This window comes from Humulus lupulus, chromosome 7, assembly GCF_963169125.1.
Source record: "Humulus lupulus chromosome 7, drHumLupu1.1, whole genome shotgun sequence".
Taxonomy (NCBI): Eukaryota; Viridiplantae; Streptophyta; class Magnoliopsida; order Rosales; family Cannabaceae; genus Humulus; species Humulus lupulus.
In genome coordinates, this window is record NC_084799.1 from 143,166,561 (window position 1) to 143,179,035 (window position 12,475).

Sequence of the window (12,475 nt, forward strand, 5' to 3'; positions counted from 1 at the left end):
TTGGTAAGTTATAGTTTATATGATAGTTATGGGATTGGCTTTGCATTCACTTGTTATATTATTTATTTATTTTAGTTTTCATCTTGCAGTTGTTCCCAAGCTTTGTTTGAATCTTCATTTTGTTTTCTATTATGCTTATTTATATTTGGATTTCTGAATTCTTATTTGTTCATGTTGATTATAGTCAGTAATGATTTGGATTCACACAACCGTAGTTTCTGATATATTAATTAAGATGTGGATTCCCTTGTAATTCTTTTTGGAATTAAGATATGGATGAATATGAATCATATGGCCTTTTTTGTTGTTATGTTAGTCCAGTGGTGGCTAATGTTTATTTAGTTGTACAGGTTAGTCAGCTTGGTACTGCAACCCAAAAATATCAAATAGCTACTCAAAATGCTTCTTCCAATCTCTCACTTCCAGAGATGCAAAATAACTGTAATATGTAGGTTTATGTTGTAATGACCCAACTACTCTAGACTTTGGACCATTAATGAAAAATACACATAGACCCTAATCCTTAATAGAACTTACAAATAAAAAGATCATAACTTTATTAAAACTTGTAAAAACAAAGGTCAAACTTACATAAAATTCAAGTTAGGATATGAGATCCCATTATTTTAAAAAGGAAAAACATAACATAATTGTAATTAAAAGAGATTACATAAATAAGTGCGGAAAAATACACATAAAAACATAAGTAAAGACTTCATCCTCGAATCGAAACTCTCAGCTCTTTGAATCCATTCCGCTTCAACACACATGCCCAAAACTACCAAGAACCTTTCCCGCCACTAAAGTTATTTTCCTGCACATATAAACATAAAAGGAGTGAGCCTAATGCCCAGCAAAGAAAATCTAACACATAGACCATATACATAAATTTCATAAAGTAACATAAAACATATCATAACACTTATGTCACATACATACTATAATGGCCATTATTACTTGGGGTCCCATAAACTAAACAAGTCATATGCCCATTAGATTAGTGGGGTCTTGCTAGCTAAGTAAGTCATATGCCCATAATCTATTTGGGGCTTGTTAGTTGTATAGGTCATATGCCCAAGCCTACAAGCATACTTAACATAGCATTTTTCATAACACACATTCATAAGATAACATATAAAATCATATAGCACACAAATCCTATCCTATTTTCCTTACCAAAATAACCGGGATATGAGAACTGATTTGGGACCTTGGAACACTCCTAAAAACCATTTATAATAGGGTGAGTATATTGAAGAAAAGGGGATGAAAGTGATGAAGGAACTATGTTATCAAAATATACTTACCAAAAACCTTATGCTCAAGAACTTAGATTTCTTATCCAAGAATAAAGAATAAAGTTAGGGGCTGAGTAGAAAACTATAAGAACTTGAAGAAAATAATATCAAATGAACTAGAGTTTTGGAATACCTTGAATGCTTTATGACCAATCTAAACCTTATTGAACCGAAATGTATTATAAACCTTACTTCCCAAGTGTTTGGTAAGCTTAAAAATGATTAAGCTTATAATCACCAACCCAAGTGTTTACACTCTCACAATAACCTAGCAACTTGTATCCTCTGAACTTAGCTTGATGAATGAATGAAAAATGCTTGGTGCTAGGTCCTATTTATAGAGTTCTAGGAATAAAAATCTTCTTTTTGGCTTTGAATAAAAATAATAAATTTAATTGAAAATTTTGAATATCCTTCAGCCAAAGGCTTAGGAATTGGTCAAATTTTTCAGAGAGATTTAAGGATTCAAAGCTTGATTTTTAAAATAATAAAAACAAATAGAATCCTAACTTCTAACTCCCTAAATCTCGTAACTCTAAACTCCCCTTCAGTAAAATCAATATATCTGGAGTTTTAGAACTTCGATTTGGACTCTCTTTATACCGTTAGAAAGCTAATTAAATTATCTACAACTTTCTAGAAATACTATTTTTCGAAATTCATAAAATAACTAGGTCAAAAACAGGTCGGAAGTTACAGTTCCCTAAAGTTACGAAAAATCTCTTTACATCCTAATCCACAAATAAATAAAATTATGACAAATATCATGCTCCTATTAGATTTTGGTGAAGACTAAGTCTTATATTTCTCTTATTTTGTCATTAAAATAATAATTTCTTAATAATCATACATATGACAAGTGTTACTATCTTATTGGGTCTATCTAAACCTTATAATATAATAAATATCACCATCAATATCAGTCATATTAATCAAACCTTAGGTTAAAATTAATATTCTTAAACTATAGGTTAAACTTAGAAAATCTACAAGTGTTACTATGAGTGTCCAATTAAATCCCGGTCTGAACAAAAAATCCACAGTCATAAAGATAATACTATTATTACTATTATACTACTATCTAACTTAGCTAAGTAAAGTTCTTGGACTCTACATATGTACAGTGACCCATATGATAAATGTATTTTATTGTCAATGTTAAATTTTGGCAGTTAATGAATAGATTCTGACATTTCTAAATAGGGCAAGTATTCTTAGCTTAGCTCTTTATAGAATAATGCATTTGATAATGTTTTTCTGATTTTTCTCAAGCTCCCTTGGGTATATTACTTAATTCTGTAGTAGGATTATTTATTTTGACATATTTAGGTCTTAATGTGATGTAATTCTTGTTGCTTTCTATATCTTCAGTCTCTGTGTTGGATAATTTTCACACCAATAAGGGTCACGTACTTGTTTAGATCATTGGTGTTCAATTTGTTACGACTCCTATGCAGTATGACTTTAATGATTTGACTTGACTTTAAATGTCCTAACTGGATTTAAATGGGGCTAATTGTATGTTAGGTTTGTGGCATCAGCTCGCCATTTGGAAAAAACTTTGGAGGTGTCGTTGGTGAATGATTTAGGCTATACGAAGAGATACGTACGCTGCTTGCAGGTAATTTTTTCTTTAAAGGAAAATGTATATCATTAGTGTTTCAATTTTTGTTTATGATTGTGACATTTAATTATTTGTGGATGTGTTTTGGGATTTTGCTAGTTTTTGGTGAAATATCATTAAATGTTATTGAGACACAGTGGCAAAAAGTTTCACTTTCACCTTTATGTCATCTTTATAGCACAACAATATTTCAAGTAGTTTCTTTTCACAAGTTTGTAGTGTCCAAACAATATCATATAATATCTCATATCACTTGTATTTTAGTTATAGCCATCTTTCCAAATAGGTTTACGTTTGTAATACTTTGTGAATGCATATTGAGAAAGACTTAGAAATGTTATAATATATGATCAGACTCAACTCTAAGACAACTTTTACATTAGTAGCTTTTTGGTTACTATTTTATTGATTTTTTGTTTTTTATTTTTTTCCCTCTCTTTTAAATTCTAATTACATTTATGCTTGCCTTTCAGATTTCTGAAGTGGTTAATAGTATGAAAGTCTTGATTGATTACAGTCGAGAAACAGGGATAGGACCTATGGGTAAGTTTAATGAAACTTAATCCTATTTAGATTTAATTATCTATTATTTTTTTCGTATGCATAATTTTTTAAAGTTGAGATCTACTTTGGATTACCTTACTCGACTTATCTTTTTACTTATAAATTAAGCTTACAACAATGTGCAAAGAATTTGGTTCCAAAGTAGAAAGTTTATTATGCATGTTATGTCTGCATTTGCATGTCACATTTCCCTCTTTTTTTTAAAAAAAAAAAATAATGTCCAAGGATTTGTGTGAAAGTTAAATAGCTTGGGAATTTGAGTCAGAAAATATCCTCGTGAAATTTATCTGTGGTGCATTGATAAGTTTTAGATAACTGCTATGGCCAACTCTGTTACACAAATGTTAATGTTAGTTTACAAGTGAAGTTGCACTAGTGGCCAACTCATCAATTTTTTTCTTGGGAAAAAGGTCAATCTTTATACTCCAACAAAGGATCAACCAAATAATTTATTAGCTGTCTAACATGAGTGACTCTCCTCCACATAATTTAATAATAAATAAACAATACAAATTCATCCAGACTTCCCTCACAAAACATTGACATGATATTGTACTCTCTCAATGTCTTTTAACAACTTGAGCCAACCAAGTTCGTTCAGTTATTGGATTAGATTTCTTATGAAGATAGTTTCATTCTTGTTAGCATGCAATTTTATATTTGTTGATTATCTTTCTCTATTTATTTTTCAGAGAGTTTGAACAAGTTCCCTCGAAGGACTAGTACGCCATCTGGGGTTCACAGTCAAGCACAACAATCTGTAGAACAGCTACAATAGCAGCAACAACATCATCCAAACTATAGTTTGAAGTAAAAAATGTTCAAGATTATAAAACTTTATTATGTTATGCTTTCGAACTTAAGTTAGAACTAAGATCTCATGAAGTAGACACATTCATGGTTTGAATTAGTTATTGTTTAATGTAATACTTATGGTTTATCAATCTATTGAGAATTACATTTTATGATTAATTTTGTTTTTTTTTTATCAAAATACAATAATGAAAATCTTTTAATTAAAAAAAAACCATATAAGTATACTTATCAAAATAAAATTTAAAATATATTATCCACACTAAACTAAAAAAATTTTATTACTATATGTTATGATTTAAAAACATATTATAAGTGTAACAAATAGTTATGATTTATATAATATAACAAACTAAAAATGCTATCAAAATAATCAAATGTAACAGTTGAAAAGTGTTATGCAAAAAGTATAAGATTAAACTTCAAATTTATAACTAAATACTCTAACTAACTGTTATTATTTGAATACTATAGCAACTAAAAATGTGTTATTGAATAGTTTAAGATAACATCGAACATAACATTCGAATACTGTTATAGAAAAGACAGGACTTTTAATAACAGGGTTATGTTAGCATTTTCAGAAGCGTTATCAATACTCCCGGTTAGCAGTTTTTAAGTATTATGAATACTGTTTTTTCTTGTAGTGTCAGGGGCGGTGTGTACATATGCAGCCTACTCGACCGCCAAGGCCGGGATAGCCTCGGAGGAACTAGGGTTGAACCGTATTTTACCACGTAGGCCGGCTAATTTGTATTCCATTGGTCTTTTATCAGTCTGTAACCATTTTTATGATCTCGTGTATAAACTTAATATTTTTATTGAAAAATAGTCACTTTGTTGACCAAAATTTTTAATACCTAACCTTGACTTAGTCTTTAATTAAGTCCAAAATTACTTGCTTAGCAAGTTAAGCACTATTTTAAACATATAGTGTAACGGTCTTAGCTAACTAGGGTGTTAAATATATGGAGGAGTATAAATCATGCTTGCATTGCTGACTCCACCATGGAAGTAGAATATGTAGCTGCAAGCAAAGCTACTAAGGAGGCTATATGACTCAGGAAGTTTTTGGGTGATCTTGAAATTGTTTCATATATTGATAAACCAATTGTACTCTATTGTGACTTCAGCAGAGTGGTTTCTAACTCAAGAGAACAGAGAAACCATAAGAAAGGAAAGCTTATAGAGCGTAAGTACTATCTCATAAGAGAGATAGTACATTGAGGCGATGTAATCGTTCAAAAGATTGAATCAGCAAACAACCATGTTGATCCATTTACAAAGACACTGCCTGATTTTGGAGAAAGACTTACCTTTGCTTGATCCTCAATATTTTGATAGTCATTTCTTAGATATAGAATTACGCAACATGTCTCATTTGCTTTAGGGCATGTGGGAGATTGTTGGGATTTGTGCCCTTAAAGCGCATTTCTGTATGAACGATGACTGTTAATTAAATAAAGTTAATATTTTCCACTCATATATGTATTTAATTATACATGTCATTTATCATGAAGATCCAATATTATTGATATGGTCTTGAATTAAGTATATGTATTGTTGTGATAAAATTTTATCAATAAATTGCAAGTGTACACAGTCAATAAGTATTATAATGATAATTGAGTATCGTCTAGACATGGATTGAATTAGCAACAAATTGGGAAAAATCAACACTTAATAATTTGGGTAAAACAAATGGTGATAATTTGATTTAGACTAAAAACTAAGAAAGAAAACAAATAAAATAAAGTGCGACAAATGCCAGCGTTTCTCCATAGTTGCCTGAGATGCTCCAGACGAGCTAACCATGATCTCATCCCCTTGGCCATTTGCAGCATGGGTAACTAATTTGATAAGTTCTCTACCAATGGGAAAAGGAGGGGTTCATTATGCAGTAGCGGTGATCGATTATTTCACGAAGTAGGTAGAGGCTGAACCTTTGGCAACCATCACCTCGAAGAGAGTCTTGGATTTTGTTGTGAAGAATACCATCTATTGATTTGGACTCCCTAAAAGATCGTGTCACACAACGGAACTCAGTTCGATATTGATCTCTTAACAAAATTTTGTGAAAAATGTGGCAAAACCAAGACTTTCTCGTCAGTAGCATACCCACAAGCCAATGGGTAGGTTGAGGCTGTAAATAAGACCCTGAAGGCAAGCTTGAAGAGAAGACTAGATGAGGCCAAGGGATTATGGCCCGAGCAGCTCCCACAAGTACCCACATTTTTGTTTTGAATTCAAATGTGGCAGATAAGGACATATATTCTGCACAAACCAATCAATAGTTCAAGTCACACACTCCTATCGGACCTCACATAGAACTTCTACGGGACATACCCCTTTTTCCCTAACCTTTGGAAGCGAGGCTATGCTCCTAATTGAGGCAACGGTAACAACCCACATAAAAAAGACATTTCACCAATATCATAACCACGAGCTACTTAGTGCATCCCTCATTTTGATCGAAGAAAAAATGAGAGGCATCGCAATTATAGCTCGCCCATTATCAACAAAAGATTGCTTGATATTTCAATTCAGAAGTTAAGGCACGCAGACTCGAATTATGCGATCTGGTTCTCTGAAGGGTCTTTTTGGCAAATAAAGATCCCAAAGATGGGGCGTTAGGGCCGAACTGGGAAGGATCATATTAGGTTATAGAGATAGTCCCACGGACCTGGAATGCCCTACACTTAAAACAGTATTATCAATAGTTTTGTTGTCTTTAATTTTGTAACGACCCAAATTCGCTAATAAGGCTTAAGGGCCTTGATTAGTGTGTCTGGAGGGCATAATGGGGATTATGTGTGAATTTAATGATTAAGATGCATGATTATGATTTAAAGCATGTTATATGATTACTTGAATATTTGAGATGCATGACTATGTGTGTTAGTATGCATATAGGCCCTGATTAGGTTAGAAGGGCATAACCGTAATTTTGGCCATTATGGGCATAACTGCTTTGACATATGTGATAATTTTCGAGACCACATTATTATGTGGATATATCTATGATCTGTGACTCAAGACGATCCTAGTGAGCAAAGTAGCAGAAAAGTCATAGCGGGGATTTATACCCGGCTCGGGGTGAGCTTAGGGGTATAAATGGGAGTTTGGTGGATATATTGGAGTCTATTTTGACATTGAGGAATACCATTGGTGATTAATTAGGTATCGGGAATTAAGCGGGGAATAATAAAGACACTCGAGGAATTAGCGGGAATTGGGTGAAATGACTAGAATGCCCTTAAGTGGACTAAAGGGTTAGAATTAATAGGGAGGGTATAATGGTCATTTTCTTTACAGAAGTTAGATTATACTAAGGATTTATGTTAGTGGAATTTGTAGAATATCAAAGAAGTCTGAAAAAGAAGGAAAAGGAAGGGAAAAGAAAGGAGAGAAAACAGAGAGAATTCTCTAGGTCGGTTTGTACTTCCTTCACTTATTTCTTGAGCATTTCTGGAGTAAAGCTCAGAGGAGAGCTGGGATTAAATAGGCATCAAGGATCCTAACCTAAGACTGAGGAATTAACAGAGGTTTAGCAAGGGTTCATCAACACTTGAGGTAAGACTTAGAATTCTTTAGTTTCAGTTTCAGTTTCTGGATTTTGAGTTGTGGTGCTTAAGTTGAAATTGGATGGAACCTTAGGGAATTTAGACTTAAGGCTGAGGAGGAGCAAGCCAAAGGAGTCTAGAAGAAGCTTGTGGTTGAAATTCTATCAAAGGTATAAGGTCTAAACTCTAAACTTTGATGTTCAGCTGGTTTTTACTGGGTTTTAGAGCTTGGAAGTGATTATGGTGAAATCTGAGTTTGTGGATGCATGTGTTTGGGTTTTAGGTGTTTGGGGTGCTTGGGATGAGTGGAGTGTGTTTATGAGGTTTTTTTTGAGTTTGGGTAAGAGTTGGAAGAGGTTTGGTTGAGGTTGGTTCGAAGAAATCGCAAAAGGGAAAAATCAGTGCAGGGCTGTCTGTGACTAGCGCTACAGCGCTAGCCTTTGGGCGCTGTAGCACTAGGCCATTTTGCTGAAGGGTTTTTGGCTTCTGTTTGTAGCGCTGTGGTGCCCTCCCAAGAGTGCTGTAGCGCTACCCTGCCTCATGAAGGGGATTTTTGGGTTGTTTGCAAGGGTTTTTGACCTAGGGTTTGGGGTTTGATTCCACCAACTTGTTTGGTGGAACTAGGACATCCCGGGGGCTCGGGATTGGCCCCGGGGTTAGGTTTTTAACTTGAGGGTTGATGATGACCTTGGCTATGATTGTGTTTAGGTGAGCGCTAGGGCTCGGGGGCTCGAGGGGGATCGTGCTCAAGGAGTCGAGGGATCAAAGCTATTGAATTGAAAGGTAAGAAAACTACACCCGGTTATATGATTGTGATGGGACTAAGTGCTCCCGAGAGTTGTATCGTGTCAATGTTGGTATCACGCCATGGGACATGTAAAAGCGGCCTAAGAGTGTCGTACATACTATCAGCGCACAGAGCGCGATTCGGCCACTGGGAGCCATGAACACTGGGATAACAGAGGGAGCAGCCTGTGAGCGCTAGCCCAGGTTATCATTTATAAAGTGTGCATGTTATGAGTTGATATGCTTAGTATGTGGAATACTTGACTATATTGAATGGTTATCTGACTGAGGCTATGTTATGCAACGTGAGATATTGACTTGTCTGATAATTGCTTATGCTCTGTTGATATTGTGTTTTCTTGCTGGGCCTTGGCTCACGGGTGCTACGTGGTGCGGGTAAAGGCAAGGGCAAGCTGGACCAAGCCTGAGGTGGAGAGCTCCGAGGTAAAATGTACATAGCCAGCTGTTCGATCACCACGATTGAGGAGTGGACCAGGACAGGGATAACCTAACTTCTTGTTTTGCCTTAGTATGGCTGGTTATTGTATCTGAGTCTCACAACTTTTGTAAACGATCTTTAAACTTGTATTTTTGGGATTCCGTGTAACCAGATAGTGTTTCTTAATGAAAAGTGTGGCTTTCAAGATCAAAACGCTTTTAACCCTAGATCCTTTGTAGCTTCTGCAACACGATTTTAATTAAATGACTTGATTAGCAAGTCTGGCACTTTATAAACACACAGTGTAACGGTCCTGGCTATCCAGGGCGTTACAAAATTTTTTAGAGTTACCATTTATGTAAGGCTTATTTATGAAAGCCATTTCAATTTAATAACAGTTGGATTATTAAATAACCAATTTTATTGTTTTGTTATTACGAGCTCGCTGTGTAAAAGCAACCAAGAACACTTATATGTTCTGGTTGCTTGGGGGGGCACATAACCGAGGAGAATTTCTAAGAGAGTTCAACTTATTCGAATGAGGATTAAAACTTAGACTTTGGAGAAATTGATTATTCAACGGCTTTTTAAAAGCTCGAATTTTCAACAAACCTAACATGAACTAAGTTTGAGAAATCACTAAAACCCTAGATATAACCAGGTTCGGGGCCTGATTCCTAACAGATACGATGCTATTAAGCTTATAAAAAAAACTCTTGGACATAACCAAGTCTGAGACCTGATTCTTAACAGGTATGGTGCAAATAAGCGAGTAAAATCTTTGATAAACTAAGATATTGACAAAATCTATCTAGCTCAAGAGAAGTCACCTCCTCACCATCCCCCTCAGCAGCTCTAGAAGCTTCATCGGTCTCCGAGGGTTCCTGTGAGAATCGAATCTTGAACCAAGCAAGATATGGGTCCCATAGCTCAGGTTGCATGAAAGAGAAGTTATCTTCCTGGTTGAAAGCCCAGCAACGGTAAAGCATCTCCTCCATTTGAGTCGATGACTCCGCAGCTTCCTCTTTGGCCTTAGCCTTGACCTTGATCAGCTTCTTCTTGAGTTCTTCATTTTTGGTCTAAAGCTGATCCATGCGACGGCTCACCTCCACGACCTGATCCTGGGAGGCAAACATGGCAACTTTTGCAGACCACTCTCCCACCTGGGAAGAAACCAGGGCGGCTTTGACAGCTTGTTCACCGTCTTGAGTGGTGCCCAAGGCAGCTCGGAGCTCCTCGTCCTTGGCGTTAACTCTAGCAATTCCTCAAAATTGGGCCAGGATAGACTTCAGAATAAAGCAAGTCAAGAATACTTTATATAAAAAAAAACTAAGTAAAGAAAAAGAAAAAGTTAGGAGGGTGAGAGGGACTCACAGTGAGGTTCATCCCCAAGGCAAATTCAAGGACGCCCTCAGGAGTCCTCTCCTCTATAGCCCCTAAGTCGCTGGCGTGGGCTTTGTAGTCGTGGCCGGCCATGTGGCTTGTTGTCTCGTACACAATACCCCGAAAGGCCTCAGGGATATTGTTCAGGTCGAGTGGCTTGACCAAAATCTAGAAAGTAGGAGCCTCGCTTTGGATCACTTGTGGATTTGAGGGAGTTATGTGTCGAGGAGGAGGAGGAGGAGCTTGTTGAATTGTGATCATTGTTACTGGAGCTGGGGGAAGTTTCTTTTGTGGCTGCTCCCGAGTGGAGCTGGAACCCTTGTCTTTAGCCAGAGACTCAGAGGTACCCCCAGTCTTCGAATCTGTTTTCTTTGTCACCCTGGGTCTCTTCACCACGGGACCAGCTTTGGTCCTGCCAGCCTTAAAAGCATCCCTCAAAGGCTCCTGGCAGCACCATCTCTTCACCTGAAAAAGAGTGAGCAGAGGATTTAGTTTACAGAAGTAATTATTCAAAAGTATTATAAACACAAGAAAAAAGAAAGAACCCTACCCTTCGGGCTAGGGGAGGAATCTATTATGATCAGCTCGGGGTTATTGACTGGGCTAGGCACAACCTCCAACTCTTGGATTAACGAAGGAAAGGGAGAATCCAAAACTATGACCTCCTGGATCCAAGGAGGTTTAGGACCTTCTTCGAGGCTAGACTCATCTACATACTACCTAAAGCCAAGGGCATACGCACCCTCATGAAGGGAAGGCCAGGACCTACGGTTTGTCCCATACTCCTAAAAAATGGTGGACCTAAAATGAAGAGTGTTGTCAACTATGATGGCACCTTTGGGATAGTTGTGGTCATAGCGTACCACTAAATGGTCCATGCACTAGAGGAGGGTTGTGTTTAGATCTAGGTCAGTGGGGTGATGACTAACAAGCTGGTTAGAGTTGAACTAAATTATCTTATAGCTGGCAGCAACCCGATCTAACTCTCTATAGGGGTATGGGTTACCTTGGCCGGAAGGGTCAGTTCCTGCCCCGAACGCAGCTCACTCGGGATTGGGCCCCTGATTATCTTCAGGAGCTTACCTTTTGCGCTCTAGCAGTGCCATATCTTCTTCCTCCTTGATGTCCTCATTGGCTTGCAATGCCTCTTGAGGAGGAGAGAGCTTGGGGACGACTGGAAGAGGAGCTCGAGTCCTCAAAGCTAGTGTCTGGTCCTTGCTGATCAGATTGCAAGCCACCATGGTGGTGTCATTCACAATCTGACGATAGTCTTTCTCCCTAGGAGGAAGACTAGACAAGGTCTCATACTGACCCACAAGGGTCACGACCACTCTGTCCACATGAATACAACCGCATAAAGAACGAATTCAGTCAGAATCCTTAAACAAAAAATATATATAGTGCATAAGTGGTAAAAATTTCATGTGCCGACTACATAAAGATAGAAGACTTACAAGGGCAGTTGAAGTATCGATGGTCGCAGTACTTGAACCCATTTGACAAAAAGAACAAATATTTATAGTCATTTGGGTGGCTAGGGAGGTCAATGACAAAGGCGGAGTTGGGAAAACAAGTGAGGTAGTAGAAACCATCACCTCGCCCCTTCTGGTTGGGACTTGCTTTGAGGCAGAAGAAGTACATGATCTCTGTTGAAGTGGGATCCTCCCACTCGTGCCTTAGAAAAAATACTTTAACCCCGCCAAAATCCTATATGAGTTTGGGGGAGCTGGAATGGAGCAAGTTTGATGTAGTTCAGAAAGTCTACGAAATACTGGTCCAATTAGAGGAAGGCACCAGCCTTCAAGTTCTCATCACTCAAAGCCCCGTAATCATCTTTGAGGGGGGCACAACTCCACTTTCCCTCCAACGCATGTCGAGAAAGAAGGCCATCAGCTCCCATCTCTATCATATGACTCAGCAGGATCTTGTTAACTGTCCCCTAAGTTGTTATCCAGGAGACTATGTGCTCGGCCTCGAAGAATGCATCGGGGTCGAACACGATTTC

The 12,475-nt window shown here is 37.1% G+C and overlaps 1 protein-coding gene across 1 annotated transcript; it reads left to right on the plus strand.

The window, feature by feature from the left end:
• The first annotated feature begins 272 nt into the window (after nucleotides 1–272).
• Nucleotides 273–4,264, plus strand: LOC133792249 (transcriptional corepressor SEUSS-like). Its single transcript, XM_062230156.1, has 4 exons — nucleotides 273–448; nucleotides 2,826–2,919; nucleotides 3,396–3,465; nucleotides 4,179–4,264. The coding sequence occupies exons 1-4, from the start codon at nucleotides 273–275 to the stop codon at nucleotides 4,262–4,264; spliced, it is 426 nt and encodes a 141-aa protein (XP_062086140.1).
• The last annotated feature ends 8,211 nt before the right edge of the window (nucleotides 4,265–12,475 follow it).